The sequence below is a fragment of the Ruditapes philippinarum genome, unplaced genomic scaffold (assembly GCF_026571515.1).
Source record: "Ruditapes philippinarum isolate M1 unplaced genomic scaffold, ASM2657151v2 ctg436_1_1_1_1, whole genome shotgun sequence".
In the NCBI taxonomy this organism is placed as follows: domain Eukaryota; kingdom Metazoa; phylum Mollusca; class Bivalvia; order Venerida; family Veneridae; genus Ruditapes; species Ruditapes philippinarum.
The window spans coordinates 91,259-116,569 of record NW_026856012.1 but is presented as its reverse complement, the minus strand read 5'-3'; the positions used below and the strand labels follow the sequence as shown (position 1 = coordinate 116,569).

General features: G+C 31.3%; 1 protein-coding gene across 5 annotated transcripts in view; it reads right to left on the bottom strand.

Moving 5' to 3' along the window:
- Positions 1 to 610: 610 nt before the first annotated feature.
- Positions 611 to 25,311, bottom strand: part of LOC132745112 (mucin-3B-like) — a 39,918-nt gene continuing 15,217 nt past the window's right edge. For 2 of the 5 annotated variants that reach the window (XM_060733940.1, XM_060733938.1), the window contains exons 6-10: positions 24,811 to 24,926; positions 23,781 to 23,942; positions 22,700 to 22,870; positions 21,858 to 22,001; positions 20,041 to 20,518 (exon numbers count right to left, since the gene is read on the bottom strand). In XM_060733940.1, coding sequence (XP_060589923.1) covers positions 20,333 to 20,518; positions 21,858 to 22,001; positions 22,700 to 22,870; positions 23,781 to 23,942; positions 24,811 to 24,926 — 779 coding nt within the window. In that variant the 3' untranslated portion in view covers positions 20,041 to 20,332. Of the gene's footprint in view, positions 1,231 to 1,594; positions 1,705 to 2,249; positions 3,279 to 3,572; positions 3,930 to 4,232; positions 4,388 to 4,620; positions 4,937 to 6,986; positions 7,197 to 20,039; positions 20,519 to 21,857; positions 22,002 to 22,699; positions 22,871 to 23,780; positions 23,943 to 24,810; positions 24,927 to 25,311 lie in introns of those variants that run through there. The other 3 variants (XM_060733937.1, XM_060733936.1, XM_060733939.1) reach the window with 3 other exon arrangements.

Here is a 25,311-nt window from a genome sequence, read left to right as displayed (position 1 = left end):
ACATTAATAAAAACCTCTGTTTTATATATTATCTTAGTAGAAGAAGAACAAAAATATGTAAGGTGAAACCCATCGAGAGCATCTAAAACTTAAACAAAAGGGCGAAATTTCAGACTCTCCATGACTGTGTCTGTTCATGAGAGATGAGATAAGGCGCAACATCCCTCATTACCCTAACACCGTCTTAGTATGACCAATTTTAAAACCTAATGCGCTAGAAACAAGGGTAAACATAACAATACTGAGATAAATAAAACGAGGCATTTTTCATAGTTGTCGCAAAATTTGTCCGAATACAGTCGCCTTTTCTTCAGCCGCCATGTGTGTGATGTACATGACTATTTGAGCTAATTTCGAAATCTTATTATTAGCATCGGTTGCATATCGCAGTCTAATTCTTTTATTTACAATATATTCTACTTTTTTCACGAAATAATTCTACATAGATTAATATTTCTTTATGTTCTAGATCACAATTTCTGTCCGTATTTCAGGATGCCACTTACTATAATATCTACAAATTAAAAATCGACAAATCTAAAGCTGATCCGAAATTTAAACATGACTTAATCTTCAGCGAAGTGTTAATTCATTGAAACTATCACGGCACTAGAATAATATAATTTAATTACTTGCCTCCTGACTTATGTTATAACCAGGTTCTACATGAGAATTGTTTGCACTCTTTTTTTGAATACATTTTAATTTACTATCGAAATTTGAAGAAAAATGGTTTAAATGAAGTTCATTGTTTGTTTTTGCATGATAATTGTCATCATTAGGTTCCAGATCAGTGTCTGTGCTGTTTGTTTCCTCGTTAAAATTGCCAGTGCTGTCAGAATCTGTGTCTGTGTTGTTTGATTCCTCGAGATATTCGCCAATGCTGTTAGAATGGATGTCTGTGTTGTTTATGTCCTCGTTGTGATCGCCTATGCTGCTAGCATTGGTGTGTGTGTTGTCTGTGTCCTCGTGATGAATGTGTATGCTGCTAGCATTGGTGTCTGTGTTGTCTGTGTCCTCGTGATGGTCGCTGTTGATGTTAGTATTGCTGTCAGCACCACTTGTACTTTCGTCACTCATCGTGCCACTGTCATCATTATTCACTTCATTTTCATTTACATTTTCAAAAAAGTGCATTCTGCTAACTCTCTGAACATTAATGGCTTGTCTATTTCCACGATGTACTACATTTATGTTCTGTAACTCAGCACCCTCTTCTATACCTACGGCCTGAAATTAAGATTAAGATATTTTATTATTACATGTATATAAAAGACATTATTCATTTAAATTCATCAGACATTGATGAACTGATAAATCAGTGTGTTGTATGAGCGAAATATATTTATATACGAAACTATGTTTTGAAAACCCTCAAATTATCAAATTTAAGAATTATATCTTTTAAGCTATTATATCATGCAGCTTAATTATTTCTTTTATGTCTGTCATTGTCTACAAATTCATCTCTATTATAATTGACCATAACATATTTTGATTTATCATCTTTGAGATAAGATATATTTACAGCTAACGAAACATCTAAGAAAATGAATGTTTTATATTTAGGAAAAGAGAAATTACTAGTACTCACCCTTTGTCTTCTAGACATTCTAAAATGCATGATTATTGTTATCATAACTAATATAACAACACTCAGCAGAATTACCATGCAGACGATAAGTACAATGATGACATACTTTGCTGTAAAATATATAAAAAAACAACAAATTAATATATAATATTTATAATAAGAGAACACTATTTGATAACAAATTTCGGAAATATATTATTATTATTTGTAAATCGTACGAGAGCTAGAAACACAACTGACAACATTCTCCTTATTATATAATAGTTATTTAATCAATTATTCATTGTAACAGACAATACTTTTAAACAGAGGCTTCAACGAAATATATTTTTATATATCTATGTAATTGTGCCATTATACAGTCAAATTAGGAATCAAACGATGATTTGAGCCGCGTCATGACAAAACCAACATAGTGCTTTTGCGACCAGCATGGATCCAGACCAGCCTGCGCATCCGTGCAGTTTGATCAGGATCCATGCTGTTCGCTTACAAATCCTATAGCAAGTAGAGGAACTGATAGCGAACAGCATGGATCCTGATCAGACTGCGCGGAAGCGCAGGCTGGTCTGGATCCATGCTGGTCGTAAACCCATTATGTTGGTTTTGTCGTAGACTCGGCTCGTTTGTTTCTTAATCAAAATGAAATGCTTACGTTCTTTATTAACGACTGACTGGTTGATACTTAAGCCTGATGATGATGACGTTGAAGTTGCACTAGTATCTGTACTTGAAGTAGACACACCTGAAGAACTACTAATGAATGAGCTTAATCCCAGGGATGGTGTATATTTATCTGTTATTACTATGACTGAACTGGTCGGGAAAAGTGTATTTTGCACAAAAGATGATTTTTGGATAGAATTCAAGGTTGTTCTTTTATGAGATACTACATGTGCTGTTTGTATTGCAGTTGAAGTCATTATAGATGATAAGGAACGTTCTCTTTCTGTTTGTGTGATTAAACTATCTTGTAAATGTATTTGACTGTGTGTTTTCATAACTGTGTTTGATTGTAGTGTAGAATGTTTAAAATTTGCACTTGTTGGTAAAATTGTTTCTTTTGTTGATTGTTGCACTTTAAATGTAGTTTCCCAAGTTTCAAATGTGGCTTGATCTATTGTGCCTTTGCTAATTTGTGATGTAAGTTGCTGCATTGTTGAAGTTATTTCACTACTTTGTAATGCAAATGAATTTAGTGTCGATACACTCTCGTCATTTGGAACGTCCGGCGTATATCTTGTCATTGTCTCGTCGATAGTTGATACCTTTGTCGGCAATACTTCTGATTTCCTTTCGCTAAACTTCAAAGTTGTTGTACTTGATGCCGACGAACGTCTGCTTGACTGCAAACTTGTATGTAATATTGGGTTACTTTCGCTATATTGCGAAATTGACGAATGAAACGCCGATGTCCCTTCGCTAGTTTGTAAAGTCAACGTTGAAATACTATTGACAGTATAAACAATTGATGATTGGGCTATTGACAAACTTTCACTTGTTTGGAAAGTCGGTGTATGTCTGGTTGTTGTTTCGCTTGGTTGTAATATCGACATAGATGTATGCTTAATGGAAACACTTTCGGTGGGTTGCAATGTATTTAATGTCGCTGTACTTGTTGGCTTTGGCGATTCATGTTTCATTTCATAAGAGCACGAAACTGTGAGCATTTCACTGCCCACACCTACAGAATCAATATATGTATTACTTTTTACATATAAGAGATATTGAAATCAGAAAAATAGAAATATATTGATTTGAATTAAAAGCGTTTAATTGATTTTCATTTAAGATATTTTTTTAAACATTGTTAAATTTAAAAATATTTTTTTTTGAAAAGCGGAGAAAGCAAATGATATTTTTTCTGCACATAAGTTTTGGTCGATCTATACATGGTAAATAATCTTAAAAGATTAATTCAAATCATTGTAACTAGGTTATATTTGGACAAATATTTTAGAAACGCATAATTACCAACCGGAAAATCCCATAAAAATGTGTCCCCCATCTTCTTCTAGATCATTTGTTAGATTCACTGTTATTAAATGACCCTTCGTAAGTTCTGTGATATTAAACAGCGGAGTTTCTTTGCAATTCCACGTGGTTACTCCATTAGAATCAGTAATGTTTACACCTTGTTTACATATGTCCCCATGCATCCCTGGTCGAATGTCAACAGAATAAAATTGAATGTTTGTGCCGTTAGTTTGGATTTGGCACTCGCAGGAAGCAATAGTTGAAACAACACTTTTCGGATAGTCAGTATTGGTCAAATAGAATGCACCGCTCGTTACATTGTAAGTTTTGTTTGAGCACATGTCACCAATTCTGTTACCTAAATTCAGATGTTTAAAAAGCTGTTGTTAAGCCTATGCAAATTTTAATTACAAAGGAGCATTTGTTTTTCTAAAGTTCATTCTTGTTTTAAAAACAAATAATTTTTTAAAGTACAAATATAAACAGTAAAATCTCTGTCTCGTATATTTAATATTAGTCTTAATCAGTTTAGTTTTTTTCAACAATTTATCAATTGAATGCTACTTAAATAAAGTAAACGACACATTTTTTAAGTACAAATACAATAGTTTGAAATTCGACGCATATCTATTCATATGTTTTTATTGGATAAGATACTAACGCTCAATACACGAGTAATCCATAACCATATAATTAGTACCAGCTGGATACAAAGAAGCGTTTTTGCAATTTGTTGACTGCCATGATACTTCCATATTTGGCCTGCTCTTTGTATAGCCAGAGGAGCCTTTATGATAATAGTGATCTAGACCAGAGCTTAAAATAGCATATTCGTAAAATTTATCAATGAGATTAAAAAAAGATAAGAGATGAAAATTCATGAAATTATCATTCTGTGACAAGTCATACTATTAAGTACCAATTTACTATATATAAACGTTACGCACTTGAGTTTGATATATCGGAACAAGGAAATTTCACAATACAAATCAACTACACAGTACAAGTAGTAATTACCAATCATTATTAGAAATACTTTAATAACTCACTTTGTGTAATTATAATCAAATAAACAATCCTCAATCTCGTCTGGTAGACAACAGGCAGTCTCATCGAGAATTACAGATATGTTTGAATGATCAACAAGGTAACTTCCGGTATGATTCGTCCATTCGGTAACACTGCTCGGACAGTTTTTTGATAATGGTTTTGCGCCAACTTTTAGGCCTTGTATTGCGATCACAGAATCGGTATTTGGACAGGAAGGCCGTAATTGTCCGTGTGTTCCAGGACCATAACATACCGAGTTGTGGTTGTCATAGCGTATCAAAGGCTCTGGTAGTTTATTCCCGGTCGTTCGAACGACTGTAAACACGAAAATCATCAATAAAATTCATATCAAATACCTTGTACACTACACACAAAATGAAGATCATAACCAGATTTATGCCAGATCATAGCTCAATTTGCATTAATGCCATTTAGATCAAAATACTGTTGAAAGCGTTACTTCAGTACAACGCATAAAATCTATAAGCAATTGATCTATCTAATGACTTTCAACTTACACAAGACCCCTCTCACTATACATAACCATATTCATAACAGAAGAAAAAAACATAACACTTATTCAGTCTTATGGTTTTAAGGTTTAAATAAAGCAGTTTTGCGAACAAATAGTCTTCTTTATTCTTGTGTAACTTTAAACGCTCCCGGAAGTGAGTGCCAATATAACATTTATTGTAATGGTTAAATTTATTTATACTATTGTCAATCACTCTGAAACAAAAGGCCAATAGTAAACAATACAAGAAATTCCTTCTTTAAATCATATTATTTGCCAAAAGATTAATACTTCATTTAAAAAGAAACGGACAAAGAAGTTCACTTTCACGTTATCTTAAAATATTTTTTTCTTTATTTTCTTATTGATAACCCGAACAATCTTAAACTCACATTTATGCTTGTTTTACATTTTTGTTTACTATTATTACTATTCCCGTTCGTACCTGAAATAATGCAAGAAGGGACACCTGCGGTCTTCCTCCACCAATAAAGCTGTCAAGTCGCCATATGAACTATACAGTGTTAACGTAACGTAAATCCAAAACACAAATTATTATTAATCATGCTTGAATCATCATGATCATCATAATCGTAGCCATCATTAAGTGGGGTTAAAATTCGCAAACACATTGTTATGGTCATATGATTATAGAATCTCAGGTGCCCTTCAATATTGTGGGAATGTCCTGGCGCCTGAATAAACTACAAATTAGTGGCCCTCCGTAAGATAGGCTTTTAGCTGAATAGTTTTCTCATAGTCTTTGTTAGGACTAAAATCCACTGCAATCCGAGTTAATTGATTCCGAGTCAATGTCTGACTGAAACAACTTAGTCCTAGAGGTTTCTTGACGGGGTTTTCGCTTATAAATTTAAAACTGTTGATATCGAAATAAAAAACACAGCATCAATCGCAATTTTTTGTTAATGTTTTATGTCGCAACACCACGGCAAGAGGCCAGTTTTATAGGTAGAAGAAGACCTAAGGCGCCCTCCTTGCATAATTTCAGGCACGCATTGGTAATCACGTTCCGTAAGCGAACTAGATAGCTTCCTCACATTAAAAAAGCCGTAGTCCCTAGCGGGTATCGAACCCCCACAGTTATGGACGCCCCTTCGCATACGATGATTCATTGTTTTTATAACAGTCATGATAAATATGCGTTATAACAAACGTTCTCCTCCCTACATAACAGTAATAAACTGGCTATCTTAATGCGTCTGCAGCATGTCACGCAAAAAATTACAATGTGTATATTAAAATTTCGATAATGTAGGATCGAATTTCCATCTGTTTAAAAGTGCCCATCACTAATTCCACTCGCATCGGTTTTTGTAAGCATAGAACAATAAATATGAGGCAGAAATTTGAAACACACGTTCAACATTCGTTGAATTGAAAACCACAGAATACTTTTCAAAATGTTTTAAAGTACATTGTAACTGTATGCGTACGAACCATGTTTAAAAATATAAGTTTCAATGGATCTGTCTTGAGTTTCTTAACATTCAGTCACTCAGCAATATCATTATTATTATTTTTAAATCTAATTAATCTATTTTGAAATTTGTTTCGTAGGCAATGTGTATCGTCTTATGGCAATGAATCAGAAAAGCAGCATTTCCATATACATGATATAAATTCAAAATCAAAATAGTAATATAAAATTACAGTCACAATACGAAAAAGGAAATCTTAGGTCACTATTTGAGCAATTCCAAAAAAGAGATATAATCTCTCTTTTGCTCTTATGGTTAAGGTTTACATTATTTTAGATTTGAAAAGTTGCGATCGTTAGAAGTATGAGGTTGAATGACTTTAAAAAGTCAACAGCAAAAAACATAAACTTACCATTGATTACAACGATTCCGAAATAGAAGCGAACTGCATGTTTCATTGCCATCGTTGTAGACCTTGCATTTAATCTATTAAGATTAAAAACCACTTTTTTTCTAGCGTTTAAGATTAAGATTATAAAAGAATGTCTTGACTTTCTCAATTAATAGTATTTTTCCTTTTGTTCTTTCAGCTGACATGTACACGTTTTACGTCATTCTTTATTGAGACAATAAATCATTACAACATGGAAAATATAGGGACTTTCCATTTTATTATACATGTATATAAGCATATAAAGACAATTGAAACTTTTTCATGCATGCCCTGCCATACACAGCTCGATGCACTTTTCCTTTTTTGGCAGCGATATATATAACCAAGGCCTTTCAATCTATTTTAAAGAAATTGACGTAACGTAATTAGTTTTGACTTGTTTATGTTCATTTTTCGGTTATTTTGAGACACTGCAGTTTTTAGAGCTTGAGTTTGTTCTATCATTTATAATGATTTAAAAAGCCATGACGTTTTAAATGTACAAACAAAACAAAGTATTAGAACGCTAGTATATTAAAGAGTGAATGGAGCACCACACACCACATACTGGACAAGGCCTTTGAATGTATAAATGCTAAAGTTTCGCCTTTTCATCCAACGGAATGAATTTTAAAACATCCAATTCATCTCTTCACTCCGGTTTATATACAACAATGAATTAAAAAGAATAAAAAGGGCAAATAAAAGCTTACATTAACATAAATTAACTTGCAAGCAAAACAGCTCTTGCCTCGCATATTATTTTACAATGAGGCATGGAATCTTAATGTGTCACAAATTTAAATACATACTTTAAAGCTATCTTGATCAGGCATTGGTTTTCAGTTCAACACAACTCCTTCCAGAACAGTAGATACGTAAGCAAATGATAATTCTATACATACAGATAGCAAAAAGTGTAGCTTTTGATGACATTATGATTAAAACCATATTTTGAGGGTATCTTTGTGTGATAAATAAAAGTTCGCGAAATGACTTTACCTATATTTATTTATTCTTTAATTAGGTAAATAAAATTTACCATGCGAATGCGAAAGCTAAATAAATATTAGGAATTTTCTGTTTCACAGTTCAAATTGCCCTAAATACGTTTCTTCTACCAATGCATCATTGTCATAAACCACTGCTTAAAAACATTTACAAAATAAATTTTAACAACCACCGTGGTAATTATTTATGATTTATAATTTTTCAAGGGTTAGAATTAGCAATGAACGGTGGCACAGAGGTGACATGCAAATTATTTTTTAATTGATTTTTTATCTCGTTCCCTCTAGATACTTACTATAGCTTACGACATAGTATCTTGTGGGAACGAATAACTCGTGGGAATAAGATAATGCAATTAAAAAGAAAAGAGTTTTCAAATATGTAAAAAAAACTGAACGATGCATGTTACATGTAGCTATGTCAGCCAATCAACTGGCGTGTTACTCTCATTAAAAATATTTTTACTAAGATTTTGAATATGTCAATGATTTCAGAAACATGGAGTATTTTGTCACTTGTTAATTTCTGATGAACATAAAGAAATATCGAAGTAGCGAGAGCCAAGCTAGCTATAGTCTATCTAAAGGGACTCCACTGAGGTTTTTTGACATGGTGGGACTTAACAATTTTTTCCATATAAATGTTTCGTTCAATGTAAGCATAGACCACTAATCTTTGTGCAAAATTTAAGATCATTCGCGCACTTGTTTTTTTTTCAGAATAATTATTCAAATTGTAAAGAAACGACCCAAAATGAAAAGCGTTTAGACGCTTTTCACCGAAAACGGGCTAAAAAGGCATAAAAATACGATTTACAATTTATTTCAAAGTATATTTCTTAACTATCTTTGCATATATTTCTGTTTAAAGGGGACCAGCTCAATTATGTAAGAAATTCAAATTTTAAACCTCAGTGGAGTCCCTTTAACATTCAACGTAGCATATAATTATCTAAATACATGCAATAGTACTTGTAAATATCGTCTTTATAAACCGTAAAGGTAATGTTTGAAATATTCTATGTCAAACAGTTTACGATACAGAATTTAACCACCATGTCATTGAAATTACTGATTGAACTAATACAGCAAGACTGAGGTACATAATTTATAATTAACGACTTTTTCGGTCTTAAAATTAGTTGGCTCTATAATTCATCAGAACGAAATAATCTATGTCGTGTCGTTCCCACGACAAAGTTAACTCGTTCCAAGGAGAAATAAAGTTTTTTACTCGGCAGAACTAACATGCACTGTTCGTTTCTATGACATGGTTGTTTTGTATATTACGTTACTCTTTTTTCAAACGTTATACTATATAAACTTCACTTCTTTTTGTTTTTTAAATCTCGTTCACACTTTGGAACGAGATAACAAAAGAAAATTGTCATTTAAAAAATGTGCATGTCAATTCTATGCCACCGTAGCAAAGTCTGTCAATAATTCACGTTTAATTGCCCTTTCACAATCCTCTTTTCCACAATGATAAATGTTTATCCGAAAAGAAAAAAAGTGATATAAAATTACTAAAACTTGCGCGTGACCCAAAAAATCACAAAGTCTGACATGGCAAAACGTTAGCACCGGAAAACACCAAATCTTAAATGTTCTGTTTATATAAACTTGGCAAGGGATACGTTCTTGGCAACTTGTCAAACCAACTTAAATACATTCTTTAAGTTACAATCCTTTTAACGACGATTGTATTCAGCTTATCTATGCAATATAAAGAGTACCTTGCTTTTTTGTATAACTCAATCAGCTGTCAAGTACCTACGTAGTCCCTAGTCTGGTTTCGTTTTTGTATGGTGGCTGATTTGGTTTAAACATATTTTATTCGATATATTTTCATTATGATGAACAATATTTACACAATACATTTGGGATTGGGCAGAAAGCTATGAAAGCTTATGAGCGTGTAACAAAAATCTGAAAAATAAAGGATATGAATTGAAAACATATTTATTGGTTGGGACGATAGTTTGTCTGTTGTACTAAATTTTAATAAAATGATAAACGTTTTGATTATTTTAAGTTAAAACGGTTTGCTTATACGATCAGAAAAAGTATGAGTTACACATCAAAATTTTTTAATCTTAAAATTGATTCCAAGAAATGAGACAGATATTAATTAATAGTCTCTCAAACTAGTTCATAATTACATTAATATAAAAAAGCGTGGATAATAATTCTATAAGTAGGTCGTGATCTGATGAACTAAAGATCATTTTGTTAAGGATGTTGAACAAAGAAAAACAAGGTAAATTAAAATGATATTAGAAAATGTTTGACAGTAAAGGATTCTTGCATATAATATATTGTCATGAACGACATATAAATATAAGTATATCAACATTTAAAACATGGTCATGTCTACATTTTCTTATATCGGTCATCACGTGATATAACATAAAACCATCGGCAAATAGAAGTTTTGTAAAATATCAATATCATATCATACATACACAAAATTATAAACATTCCATTAATATACAGAACCGCCTCCGTGGTCGAGGGGTAAGAGTCGATGACTTCTTATCCAGTTACCTCTCTGGCGTTGGTTCGATCCCGGGAGATGCTTTGGTAGTTTAGCATGGAGGAAGGTAGTCTAGTACTGGTGTAACTCTCCAGGAACGATAGTTAAGAAACTACCCGCCTATATGAGTTAAGAAACTACCCGCCTATATGACTAAAATACTGTTGGGAAAAGGCGTAAAATGAAACAAACAAACAAAAACAAAAATAACGTTCACAGTACCATCAACAATGTTGACACTATGTACACTACCATCATCATGTTATACATATTTCGCAGTAACATTTACAAGCCATTCAATATACACAAATCCATCATCAGGCCATGTTTATGTTACTGAATTATATTTGCAAGGCACCTATGTTATACATCAGCATGTTAAAATTGCAATTAAAAACCATTATCATACCACATGCTACGCAATACCATGATAATGGTTTACATGTTACACAAAGCCATTACTGCTGTGTATGTGCTAAAATAGCATGTAAGTGCCTAACATACCACATAATTCTATTTTCATATACACACAACTCGGGCCAATTAAAATGTCATATATGAAATACCATTTACATATCATATGATACCATATAACAAGAAGAACATGAGATAAACATTCATGGTATATTGCACCATTATCATTATATATGTGAAATAGTGATAAAAACTTGTTTATACGATCAGAAAAAAGGTATGAGTTACACATTCACGCATGTTGTTTTCTAAATCTTAAAATTGATTCCGAAAACAAGAGATAGAAAATAGATAATAGTCATTTGTGCCATTCGTGTCTTAGCCCCGCGACCCTGCCAAGAAAACAGATGATTAACTAAGTTAAATGGCGGAGACGGGGAGCAAAAAGACGCTAATTAACGCAGGCGTGGGGCGAAGTTAAAAAACTCCGCCCCGCGGGGTTGTGGAGCAAGATTTAAAAAATAAAAAGGCAGGGTCGCGGAGCAAAACACGCTTATAAACGCTCGCTAATATTTTCGCTTCGCGCCCCAACCATTTTAACATGTTAATTCTCGACTTTTCGCTCGGCGAAGTAGCGGATGAAAACACGCTTATTAGGGGGTCGCTGTGCGACGTTTTGTTTATCAAACTTCGCCCCGCGCCCTCGCTAATTAGCGTTTTGTCGCTCAACTTCCCGCCATTTAACTTGTTAATTCTCGGCTTTTCGCTTGGCGGGGTCACGGGATGAAAACACGCTAATTTGCTTATTTATTAAACTTAGCCCGCGCCCCGCCAAATAGCGTGCACTGCGCCCAAGCCGTTCTTTTTCTTTAATCATGCTCTGCGCGTTCGGGCGGCGAACTTATTTAACTTCACCCGCGTCCCCGCTTATAAGCCTGTTTTTGCTCCGCGGCCCCGCCAAATTGACTTGTAAATTCACGACTTTTCACTTGGCGGGGACGAAAATATAAATGACACAAACCAGCCACCATAGTTTTGTCTACGTTGTATTGTGGAAGTATAGCGTAGCTGGGCAAAATAAAATTTGGGCAACCTTCCTATTTTAAGTAACATTGACATGAACGTGAAGGTCATTTGAAAAACAAAATAAAACGTGATAAAACTGTGTTGAAAAATTCACCACAGGAGTTATTTTAAGAAATGCATTAATAAGCGTTTCTTTTTGTGAACCTTCTTTGAGAATACCGTAAATGAGGAAAGAAAAAACATTGATTGCGGAAATTAAAGTAACAGTCACATTCTTTTGCTTGTCAACTTATTCTTTTGATATTTTGACCCATTATTCATGAGCATTTTGTTAGAAATGTCTGTTTTCATTAAAAAGCCTCTTGTTACAAGTTCAAATTGCTATGAAACTATAAAAAAAGCTTCAGTACTGTTCAAACTTTGCACAAATGTTCAATGGACTATAGCCTTTGTAACTGCATACCCAATCCTAAATTTCCTGTTACCATGACAACGTGGAGACATCTCAAAATTACCGAAAATTACTACTTTGCGTTGATTTTTCAATCAAAACTGAAATTTTAAGTGTTGCAGCTTCTCAATGAATTGAAATACCGTCAAAGGCTTTTCAGGGTTGGTTACACGTTACCTTAAGGTCGACCTGAAGCTATTTAAGCCTCGCGTGAGTCCAGAATTTTCTTGATGTAACTGTTTGATAGGGGATGACGCCGAAAAAGTGTCCACTTTTTTAACGCCATTTTTCAAACGAAAACATGTGTTTGGGGTCTAAATAGGGCATTTTTTTTCACTATTTGAGGCATTAAAAGGGGGAATGAAAAGGCGTGAAAATAAGTCTATATGAAGTAATGGGTTAACTCATGTGGTGCTTGTATTTTTATCTAAAATATCAAGAATTTAAACAAGCTTCGTATGAAGTGTAGTATCTAATCGGCTGAAGGATTGCAATGTTTTCATCTCATAAACCCGATGATTGATAATAAATAATTCTAAAGGTGGAAGTTGTTCAAGTCCGTTTTTGAAATAGAACATGTTTAAAAGTGAACAGGATATGATACTCATTCAGTACAGATACTTATTCAAGCAAGTCTTTACTCGGAGTTGACTTAAAGAAAGATAAATGTTGTCAGCTTTGTACAAAGTCTTCTAAACCAACATGAAAAATTAGCTATTTAAGTGTTTACCAACTCTTTTAATGGTAAAAATGGATAACAAAGGTTAATAAACCAGTATATTTTTAATGATTAAAAAATTGCTTTTTATAGATTATAAATACGCATAATTACCAACATTTTACGTTTAATATATTTTATAAAGAACGATTTAAATTATTCGATAGATGTATTGTAAATGTAACGTGATGTAAAAAAAAAATTAAAATAAAAAATTATAAACATTCAGCCAGTTGCACTGTTTTATTTGTAACTGCATATGTTAACATTTACATGGTCTTTTGTATACATACACGGGTTATACCTATTGATTTCAAGACTATAGAATGAACAATACAACATACAAACAATATCCCTAGGTGATACGCACTTCTTGTGATTACTCTGAAAATATTCGCTGTTTGTGTGAATCACGAAGATCATTTTCAATGAGAATTTATCAGAAGAAAAACATTTACAATGTGTCTTCAATAATTATATACATAATGTTATTAAAGCGTGCATGCAGTGAAATCATTAGGATACTTTAATGTTGTAACATTGAATTTCAATAGACTATTTTGAATATAACTTATACATATGTACAGATTCAGCGAATCAAACCTAGTGTTAATCTACTTATAGCGGCATTAAGGTCTAGGATGATTTGTACAACATTTAAATATGATGGGTATATCGAGTATTAGGAATATATCTGAGAAAAATTTAATGAGTGGTCTTTGAAACAAAATAAAAACCTTACGCTCATGAAACGGATAAAATATAAGAATACAACTAGAACTCCGCGAGTCAGATGTGTCGCCTTGTGAACAATATAGAATAGGAGAAATGGCCAGGACAAAAAAGAAATATGAAAATTAACAAAGGGCAATAACTCAAAAAATAAGAAATGCAGAGCAGAAGTTTCTATGCATTGCACTTCTTATCAATAATATTTATCATCCTTTGAAATTTCAAGTCCATAGGTTTAATAATTCATGAGAAATTGCCTGGACAAAAATAAAGTATGAAAATTATAAAAGGCTAATAACTCAAAAATTAGAAGAGCAGAGTACCGGTTCTTGTACACTGCACTTTTTCTTAATGGGATCTATCATCCTATGAAGTTTAAAGTCCATAGCTTTTATACTTTAAGAGAAATGGCCTGGACAAAAATAAAGTATGAAAATAAACAAAGGATAATAACTCAAAAAATAAGAAACACAGAGTATTGATTCTTGTGCACTGTATTTTTCTTAATGAGATCTATTATCCTATGAAGTTTCATGTCCATAGCTTTTATACTTTAGGAGAAATGGCCTGGACAAAAAATAAGAATGAAAATTAACAAAGGGCAATAACATTAAAATAATAAATGCAGAGTACCGGTTCTTGTGCACTGCACTTCGGGTCATGATAAGAAGAATGTATACCAAGTTTAAAGTCAATCCGACTAATTGTGACTGATTATGCTCCGGGAAAGCTTAAAGTGACGCCGATACCGCCGACAAAAGTAATCCCTATTGGAGCGACACAAAAAGTATGAATACATAGATTTCAAATATACACTCGTTCAAGAGAGTTTTCAACGGCTAACGATTTGCAAAGGAGTTTTCCGTCTTTTCTGTAGAGTTATGGCTGTCGAAGTTATGATTATAGAAAAGTAAGAAAATTAAAGTCTGCGTTGAATATGTTTATGGTCTCATAGCTTATATACGGAAATTTCCGATCTTTAGTATCGGCTCAAGTAATATACATAGTAGAATGACTACTATATAATAAATTGTTGAATTTAGGTATTTTAGACAAAATATACAGGTGCAAGATGGCTGAATAAAGCTTTTGTAATCTCCATTTAATTAGATCTATTACAAATAATCGATAAAATTAATTCCTTATGCATGTACACACAATTAACAGCAGCAGTTTTATCATTATGTTTGGAAATTTAGACATAGAACAAAAAATGCATTCAATGAATATTGAAAACTTTACATCTGTTTTTGTTCTTGCAAATGTGTTTCCATTTTTTACATCGAAAAACTGCCACACTTTTTTTTCCCAGAACTCCTTTTTTTGCCTTTTTTCTTCCCTTTTCTACTATGCGACCGAGGCCTTTCGCCAGATCGGCTCTGATGTGCGCTACTTTCACCAGAACTTGATTTCTGACCCCTATGTCTATGAATATCTTTCTGTTATAAAGAAATAAATCATTACAAAAAATATTTCTCTAATATAAAAACAAAATATGTAACCTTGTTGTGAGACGGACTCACCATCCACACCTCCTGGCAAATTTTTAGTTGAAAAAAACCCAAACAAAACCAAAAAAACCAACAACAACAAAATAAACTTCATATCTAATTACAGAGAGGACAACCCCCTACCCCCAAATTAAAATATTATTCGTTTGTTCATTCTTTCGTTCATTTTTTCAATCGTTCGTGAATTAATGTATCTAATTATCATTTAATAGGAATGAAGCACAATAAATTCTTATTGATTGATTAATCAATCTATCAATTCATTGATTGAATCCACAAAGATGACTTAGGTTACATATAACATAAGACTACATACACACTTTCTATGTACATGCAAACATTAGAATATGACGTACCTTCTTCAACATTGAAATTTGATATCACACAGAAGGCCCAAATATCTTATAGCAATGAGTATCAAATAAGAATAAATATGTAGTAAAATTGATTAAAAATATATTAATTTAAGCATTTTAGACAAATAGAGTAAGAAAATCTGAATATTGAAATAATACTCCGATAGTTTATGACAATGTCAACTCAAGAAAATCAAACTTCTCCTTGACATAGTCCCGTTAGTACACATTACTTTTTATGCATATTAATGGTATGACCATCCTTATTTATTACCTCCTCTTTGAGTATTCAAATTGGACAACAGTGTTGAAACTTTAGGGCGTTGGTTCAATCATTTCTATTTGTTTCTTTTAACATTATTAATGTATCCCTCATATCCCTTTTTGGAAATAAAAAAGTATTTAATTTTAAAATTAATTTAGGTTTTTATTGGCTAAATAATGCAAATTTTATAGCAAATCTGGTACCTGATAATTTCAAAGTCTAATAAAATCAAAAGCACTCGGTTAAAGTATATACAATATTTTATAAGATCAATCAATATACCTTCGAGAAAATTTAAGGAAACTCTGAAAACAACCCATCATTTTGATAAATTTTAGGGAATTTTTCATAAGGCTCTTTAAGTAGGAAAATGTCAAACACGTGTAAAAAGGGTAGGGTAGGTTATTACGTTTATTCATATTTTATACATATACATTTTGAGTAGAAACAATCATTTTACTTGTTTGGATTGTTGGCTGTAAATGATGTTATTTGTTTCTAAACAAAAATTTATGTGAAAACATATTTCATTAGGATTATATTGAAGATAATGAAAGGGTCCTAATTCCGAGAAAAGTGACCATAACTCAATATTCGTACAGTAACTTTGTCAAATTTTTTTTGCTGGTGTTCTTTAGGGTTGTAATATCTTTATTTAATTATATAGTTGATAAATGTTGCTTCAACTGTTTTGCACTTATTCAGAGGCATAATAATTCAACATCTTTTCCGATTAAATTCCGAGTAAAATTTGTCGTGTGCATTTTGAATAATTGGCCCATTTTACAAAATTATAACTATTTCAAAGGATCTTCACGTGTGCTTGAAAAATATCTTCAATAGGAGACACTTCTTCATCAATTCAAGAGAATGCAAACGATATTTCAAGCAACCAAACAGTGACCTCGCATGTAACCGAAAGACCGGTAATTATGATTATGTAAGCAACCGTGGCAATCTTAGTGTCATTATTTTCTTAACAAACGTTTCTTCATCAAATATGCCTTCAATTTTAAGGTACTTAAATGAGTCAAGAAGTTTTGCAAATATTATAATTTAAACTTGAAAATCGTTGCTTGAAGTCGACAAAAAAGAAAATTTATGGGAAATCGAAGTGAGGAATCGCATTGTTTTTTTTAAAAAAATTGGTTTTGCCACAAGAAACATACCAGAAAACATGTTCTTCATTTAAGCCCTACACATTAAGATAAATATTTCTTCAGTGAACGGTCTTTACTGAACTTTTTTTCTTATATTTCTGAATAAATTCGCGTTTAGCAGTGAAGAACTCCTTCGCAGGCGGACACTTGAGTGTGCATGGGGATTACTAATACCAATTCTTGAGTGCCAACAGCATTATTAACATTTAGATAAAAACATCACTGGTTAAGTAGGTATGTTGAGAATAGAAATAGAAAAACAAAATATTTGTTCTAACATTTGATGAAATTCTTGTTAAAAGCCTTTATATAAATGAGTTTATGTAACATTCAGTATTAATAAAATTTAGAATTGTTGCAGTAAAAAAAATTGTTATTAAAATCAATAAATGTCAATTCATTTCTACACATGCATGTATTATTGACCAAAAATTAATGAATTAATCATTACACATTTTAATCTGACAAAATATTTGTAAACTCTTACAATTACATATTTTTTCTACCTTTCAAACCCAATTCCAATTAACATGTTCCAATTTTGTTTGATATAAAATAGTTAAAACCACAATAACTGTTTAGTTCTTGATATTTTGACAAATTTAAGGTCAAATGGTCAAAGTTGAACACAATTATATTTCAGAAACAAAAGAACAATTTATTATATGTGTATATCCTTATATTCCCAATTTGTAATTCTCACACTTTGAAATGTCCATAGCAAAGAGCAATTGTAAATGATATTGCTTCTGAACCAAAAATACCATTATCGTTATACACTTTCCTTTTAATGAAATAACAGATATGTAATAAGATATACTTCTTAAATGTTATAGTAGTTAATAAAGTGTCCTAAATAGTCTATGTCGGTGTCATTTAAAGGTAAAAGTAAGATTTAAGAATAAATGATAAAAGATAAATTTTATAGAATATACATCAAATAAGGTTGTTATTGACGTACGATAAATCAATTTTGCATCATTTTTGTTATATACAATACATCGAAGCACACATTTGTTTTAATTTCATAATAACAGTGTGCCTTTTTACGCGTCGAAACCTTTTTTCTTTTATCTAAATTAAAAAGATATCATAAATGTAGATATATTTAAGAGAGTTCTGCAAGTTATTCCTTAAGAAAATACATGTCTGAAAATAATATAAAGGACGAATATAAAAAAGCAATCCATTTTTGTCCCTAAAGAGTTGAGAAAAATATCATTTGAAATAAGGATTATCTTAGCTGAGATAAGAATATCTTTTTGTATGGTAATATGTATAACATTGTGTCAAACAGAGACTAACTTGTTTTTGGCTGTTTACTAAAACAAAAACCAGAAACAATGTTTTTACTACATTGTTTGAATAACAAAAAATAATATTCGAAAACATCTATATTAATACTTGACAATTTTCGAAATATTTTGATATCTCTATAGCAACATTTATTATGCTAATAATTAGACTCATAATTGTTTGTATAATATAAGCTTTGCTGAAAAATTCTTAGTGAAAAAATTCTGTAAAAATTATTTCAGTCGGAATTTAAAGAAATTATCATGAATATGGTTAAGCTACTGCTGCTTAGAAATATTTGTAAGAGGAAAAAGCACATTCTTTTAACATATTATTTTTCGCTGAAGTACAGAAATCAGTACAATGCTTTACATGTTGTTCAACAAATATCAATTTAAAAAGGCAGTAAGTCGCTGGTGTTACTCTAATGTAATTATTTCGGTGATATTTTTTTATATACTACCATAAAATATAATATAAAATAATTGTTAAGGATTAGTGTGATATTTTCCAGATTTTCTTTTAGAATAAAAATTTCCTAAGTATCCTTTATTAATCAGAACCCCTCCCCCAGAAATTTAACCTTGTTTGTTTAATATATAGGTTGTTTACGATATGTATAGGCAAGAGTCTTTTTTTCAGACAGGCTAATATTCAAGCTCGTTTTCTTTGTAAGAAAATGGTGGCTTATGATCGAGACAGGCTTATAATCGAATTTTCAGGGTATGCTGAATCTACTTGTTTTTTTGCTTTTTGCTTATATTCATGATCCCACCCAAATTTGTTGATATTCGTTCTTATTCTTGCAAATCTTACACGGCAAGATCTTGTTATGGAAACCCTGAATCGATTGATTGGCCTTCCAATGAAATTAAAGCACTTTTTAAAGTTAAAAATGTTTGCCTTTATTCTATTAATTTTTGATAGTGCCATATCTTACCATTTTTCTCATGTCCGGGCCATCATCATCATCATCATCATCATCATCATCACAGTTTTCATTCGCATCTTTGTCTTGCCAAGCCTAAAATAAAATGTTTCGAGTTAGAAAACGTGAAATCATTTCTAGAACTGAAACTGATTGAAGTAAGGATATGATACATTTAAGATCACACACATTTGATTTTCTATCTTTTCATGCCTTTATTATGCTTTTGGCATTTGCTTTCCAGGCTTTTGCTGATTGCAGCTTACACGAAGTGTCGTCAAATGTGATTCTAAGGTTCTTGTATTGCATAAATAGTACATTTAATTTTTCCATTACTGAAAACAGAGCTGCTACATATTGCATTTTTTGCTTCAAGAGAAAAATAAAGAACATAGTATGAAGAACGTCCAAAACAGCAAAATTTAAAATGTTCCAATTTTGAATATCATAAATACCTTCCTTTTAGCTACCTTGATAAATAAGACTATATAAACATTTTCTTCATTTCAATATTTTCTAAAGACATTGGCCCACAGCAGGTAATTTTATTAGCAGGTCTTTCATGACATATTTTCTCGAATCTATATAAGTCACATTATTAAATTGTGTGTAATATTCAATTTCGTTATTTTATCAAATTTAGTACTTATTCATAGTTATTTTAAACATATTGCAAAACAAAATTTAGAATTTTTATTAATTATTGATATTTTGATATGATATAAATCGTAAAATTCTTAAGCACAGTACTTTATAGGATATTTTTATCGATCCGTTAAAGTCAAACTATTAAATTAAGTAAATTTAGTAAATTCATCAGACTTCTAGAACAATTTTTTTTAAGTTTTTATCATATTATACTTAATGCAACATATAAAGTAAGATCTGGTTGAAATTTATGTTATTCAATTCATTTTAAGTTTCAGAAACATTCCTCGATGCTGTTTTTTTTTTGCTTTTTTACCAGTTTAACTTCTTTTGATTGCGACATATGCTCGCCAGCTTTGTGAAGATGGCCTTTTACAGTATCGTCATCTTTGGTCACAGCATGACATTGTCCGTAAGCTGAATCATCACTACTGCTTGCAGAGTCAATTTTCGGCTTCTTCTGATATTTAAAATAAGAAAAGTTGCATAAAATGCTTATGTTAGCAAAAGACACTTTTTGACTATTTTTACTACAATAGCTGCAATTAACATTGTTCAAAATTCAAGTTGTAAATTTGCTTAAAATTATAGACAACTAAATTTAAAATCTAGATACATTGTTTTGTGATATTGCAATAATACACAATTTCATACTTTTCAAGACATTATTCAAAATTTACTAGCAGAATGAAATGAAATTAAATTTCCGTAATGTTCGTTTATTCATGACGTCATAAACAAGTGAACATTGCATCACATTACGAAAAAAAAATTAAAACATATTTTTATTACGTAATGTTTCTATTTGATATCTGAGACTAAGGTAAACGCTCATAAGCAAGGAATTTTTAAGATAATTTTTTTTGTCGAATCCGTCTTTGGAAGTCAGACTATTCAAGTCTATGTGGTACTTAACTTCGTATATTTATCAGATTTGCTACACAATATTTTTTTTGCTTTATACATATTGCAAAAAAAATAAAAATAATTGAGGTCTGGTTGAATTTTTTAATACATTTTTAATTGCTTTTCAGATCAATCTTACTTCTTGTTTTTTCTCTTTTTTTGTACCTGATTAACTTCTTTATTGGACATATCTCCCCCACTTGTGAAAGGGCCCTTTACAAAACGTCATCTTTGGCACAGCATCCATTGTCGAAGCGAATAACTACTGTTACAGAGTCAACTTGGGCTTCTTCTGATATTAAAGTATGCAAAAAGTTTAAATGTTATGTTAGCAAAAATATTTTTTGATTTTTTTACTCAATAGTAAAAAACATTTTTCTTAATTCAAATTGAAAATTTTGCTTAAATTTTAAGACAATAAATTTAAAATCAATACATTGTTTGTGATTTTGCAAAAAACACAATTTTCATAACTTTCAAGACATTATTCAAAATTTACTAGCAGAATGAAATGAAATTATATTTCCGGAATGTTCGTTTATTCATTACGTCATAAACATGTGAAACATTGCATCACATTACGAAATGAAAATTAAAACATATTTTTATTGATGATCTTTCTATTTGATATAGTTCCTACAAAGGTAAACGCTCAAAAGCAATGTATTTTATAGAATAATTTTTTCTGTCGAATCCGTCTTTGGAAGTCGGACTATTCAATTCTATGTGGTACTTATCTTCGTACATTTATCAGATTTGCTACACAATATTTTTTGCTTTATACATATTGCAAAAAAATAAAAACAAAAAATGAGGTCTGGTTGAATTTTTTAATACATTTTTAATTGCTTTTCAGATCAATCTTACTTCTTGTTTTTTCGTTCTTTTTTTACCTGTTCAACGTTTGTTGATTGCGACATATGCTCGCCAGCTTTGTGAAGATGGCCTTTTACAAAATCGTCATCTTTGGGCACAGCATCACATTGTCCGTAAGCTGAATCATCACTACTGCTTACAGAGTCAATCTTCGGCTTCTTCTGATATTTAAAGTATGCAAAAATGATTAAAATGCTTATGTTAGCAAAAGACACTTTTTGACTATTTTTACTACAATATCTGCAATTAAAATTGTTCATAATTCAAGTTTTATATATGCTTGAAATTATAGACTATAAATTTTAAATCTACAATTTACTAGCAGAATGAAATTAAGTTATATTTTCGGACTGTTTGTTTATTAATTACGTCATAAAGTAGCAATACATTGGCAAACATAACTTAAATGAAAATGTATAAATATTTTTATTAATGACATTTCGATATTATATTGTTCCTACACTTATGTTAACATTTACAAAATATCTTTCAAAAACACTGGCTCCCATGAAGTAGAAAGAAATACAATAAATTCGGAGAAAATAAACGTTCAAACAGTGATAAGTATAAATACCCTAGTACTTTCGGCGTATTATGCCTTAATCAGGGGTGTTTTACATGTATATAGTGCACTTAATATAGCACAAAATCTCCAAACGTGTGTACTGTATAGTAAAAAAAATATCATAAGTGTTTTACTTTTGAGTTCCCGTTCAAAACATTTCCGTTTTACATAGATATTACTTATTTAAATCATTTACTTATTTTTTAAACTACATGTGTTTTAGGAAGAAAGTTGCTTAAAGATTTTGTAAGAACATCGGTATCATAACGGACTTTCCTATTTGGATTTATGTACCTGTTTTTGCGATTCATTTGACTGGGTTTTCTTTACCGTAGCACACACACTACTTGGCACAGATGTATTTGATCCACTAACACTCGGTGATGACCTTGGTTGAATACTTTCATAAGAATTAACACTCAGACTACCTAATTGACTATATGAAGGTTTTTGCACGGCTTGATTCTTAAACAAAACAGGATTATATATTAGCAATTGTTAAATCAATCTTTTAGTTTTCAACCAAAAATGAAAAAGTCTTTACTTATGTAATTGTATTTAAGTATTCTTGCATTGCAATGGAAATAATTAAGGTCTTTATTGTGTATTATTTTTACTGAAAAATTAAATAATAGTGCTACGTAGAGAAAAGAAACGTAGTAAAGGGAGAAAGAACTCGAGTAGTTTTTTAAGGAAAGGAAGCTTGAAAAGTACAGACAATTATAAAAGTTATTAAATTTGACTTTTTCTCTGTCATGCAAATTAAATTTTGATCAGGATCATTTCTCAATTGCAATCAATTTATATGATTTTACCACCGTTAGCTGAAAAATTTCAATATTCTACCCAATATTTACTTATAAAACTAATATCTTCATGATTTGTCAAAAGAAGGTCGATTGCAGAAATTGCTGTGACGTCAATTCCCGCTTGAACATGATTTTACCGACGTCCAAAAGTGCTATCAATTTGAAATGCTGACGGATGGACAATATTTTTTAGATGTCCTTAGCTTTCGTAGATACATTGAATAATGCGACGGACAGTTTATTTTATCTAAATTGGAATAAAAATATACAATATACATTTATGTGCCTAAATGGACGCCATCATTGAAATCTCATGATGTACAACGGTATCATAGTGCTCTCCTTTCGATTTCCTGTTCAAAACACTGTGGAATTATATAGATTAAATTTTTTGAATAATTTACATTTTCTTAAAATTGTATGTGTGTTTTACAGCGAAAATGCAACTGTTTAACACGGTTTAATATAGAAGTAATAATAAACGTAAATTCTTTTTCTTTGTACAATCTGCTGAAAATAGTAAGAACATTGGTATCATAGCGGTCTATCTTACTTTATTTACGTACCATTTCCTGCATTTCACTGAACACTCCTGATCCACTACTTCTAATCGGTGATGACCCTGGCGGAATACTTTCATAAAACCCTTCTCCCTGATTCCATGGTCGATCATTTTGAATTAGCGAGGTTCGGGGTTGATTGTTATTATTTCCAGTACTACAATGAATCTAAAACAAAACATGCATATTAGCAAATGATATATAAATCGAATATTACTTTACGTTTTGAACTACATAAACATCGAACCATCGCTCCATCGCGCTAGCGTACGATCGCATTTTCACCATAATGCCATCGCGTTTTCACCATCGTACCATCGCATTTTCACCCTTGTGTCACCGCGTTTTCACCATCGTGCAATCGCGCTTTCACAATCGTGTCACAGCGTTTTCACCATCGTACAATCGCGCTTTCACCATCGTGCCGTTACCTTTTCACAATCGTACTATCGCCTTTCGGTCACTATAACCAGTGCACATACACATTTTGATACTGCAGATAGTAAAAACAGTTTATAAAGAAAAAGAAACGTAGTTAAAGAAGAAGAAACCCTTGTCGTATATAAAAGGGCTAAAGCTTGACAAAAATGCCGGTCATCATAATATTTATGAAATGGAATATTTTCAAAAATTATGCAGATGAATGTCAAACATATGCTCAAGTCAATGTCTCAATTGCTTTCAATTGGTACGATTCTAAAATAGGTAAATAACGTAACGAAGGACCCTTGAATAAGCATAAGGTATTGTCTAAAGAAATTATCATTTTTGTTATTTTACATTTTATCTTACTTTTTATTTTATATCATTGTAACATCTTGGTTAAATCTCAAAATGTTTGTTCAGTAAAAGATAATAATGAAATGGTTAGCACACAACTTTTGCTATAGCACTCGTCTGTCTTATTTAGTTTTAGTTTTAAATAGAGTAGGTGAAAAAAGTAAAGAAAGAAATATGAAAAAGTGTCAAAAAGATGTGAAAAAGGTTAAATCAGAAACATGATTAACATTTTAGATAAAAACAATTAATATATTACCTGATTAGGTTTAACAAAAATAGCTTTGATTTTATTGAAAATCAGCAAAATCAGCAAAAGAAGGAATATTCCAGCGCTAATACCAATTATAGCGTACATCAAGGGCTTATCTGCAACTGTAACAAACGTTTATACATAGGTGTTTAACCTGCTAACATTGACTATACAATAAAATTCCTTTATATTCGGTCCATTAAGTTTATTTAATGGATTTTCAGAATGCATGTTAACTTACTATTCTAAAGTAAGGCAATAAAATAATAAAAATTAAGTTAAAAACAATATAAAAATGAATGAAAGTTATATAAGACTGTCTGTCGGTCATCTATTATTGTGTAGGACGCTCTGAATGATTTGTTTGTGTGAATGCAATAAGATTAAAACATTATTATGACTAAAACTCATTTTTGAAACTGATATATGCTCATCAACTTTGAAAACGCAGGCTTTGTACTAGTGATTTCAAGATTTAAATTTCTAAAAATACGAAGAAAAGTATAG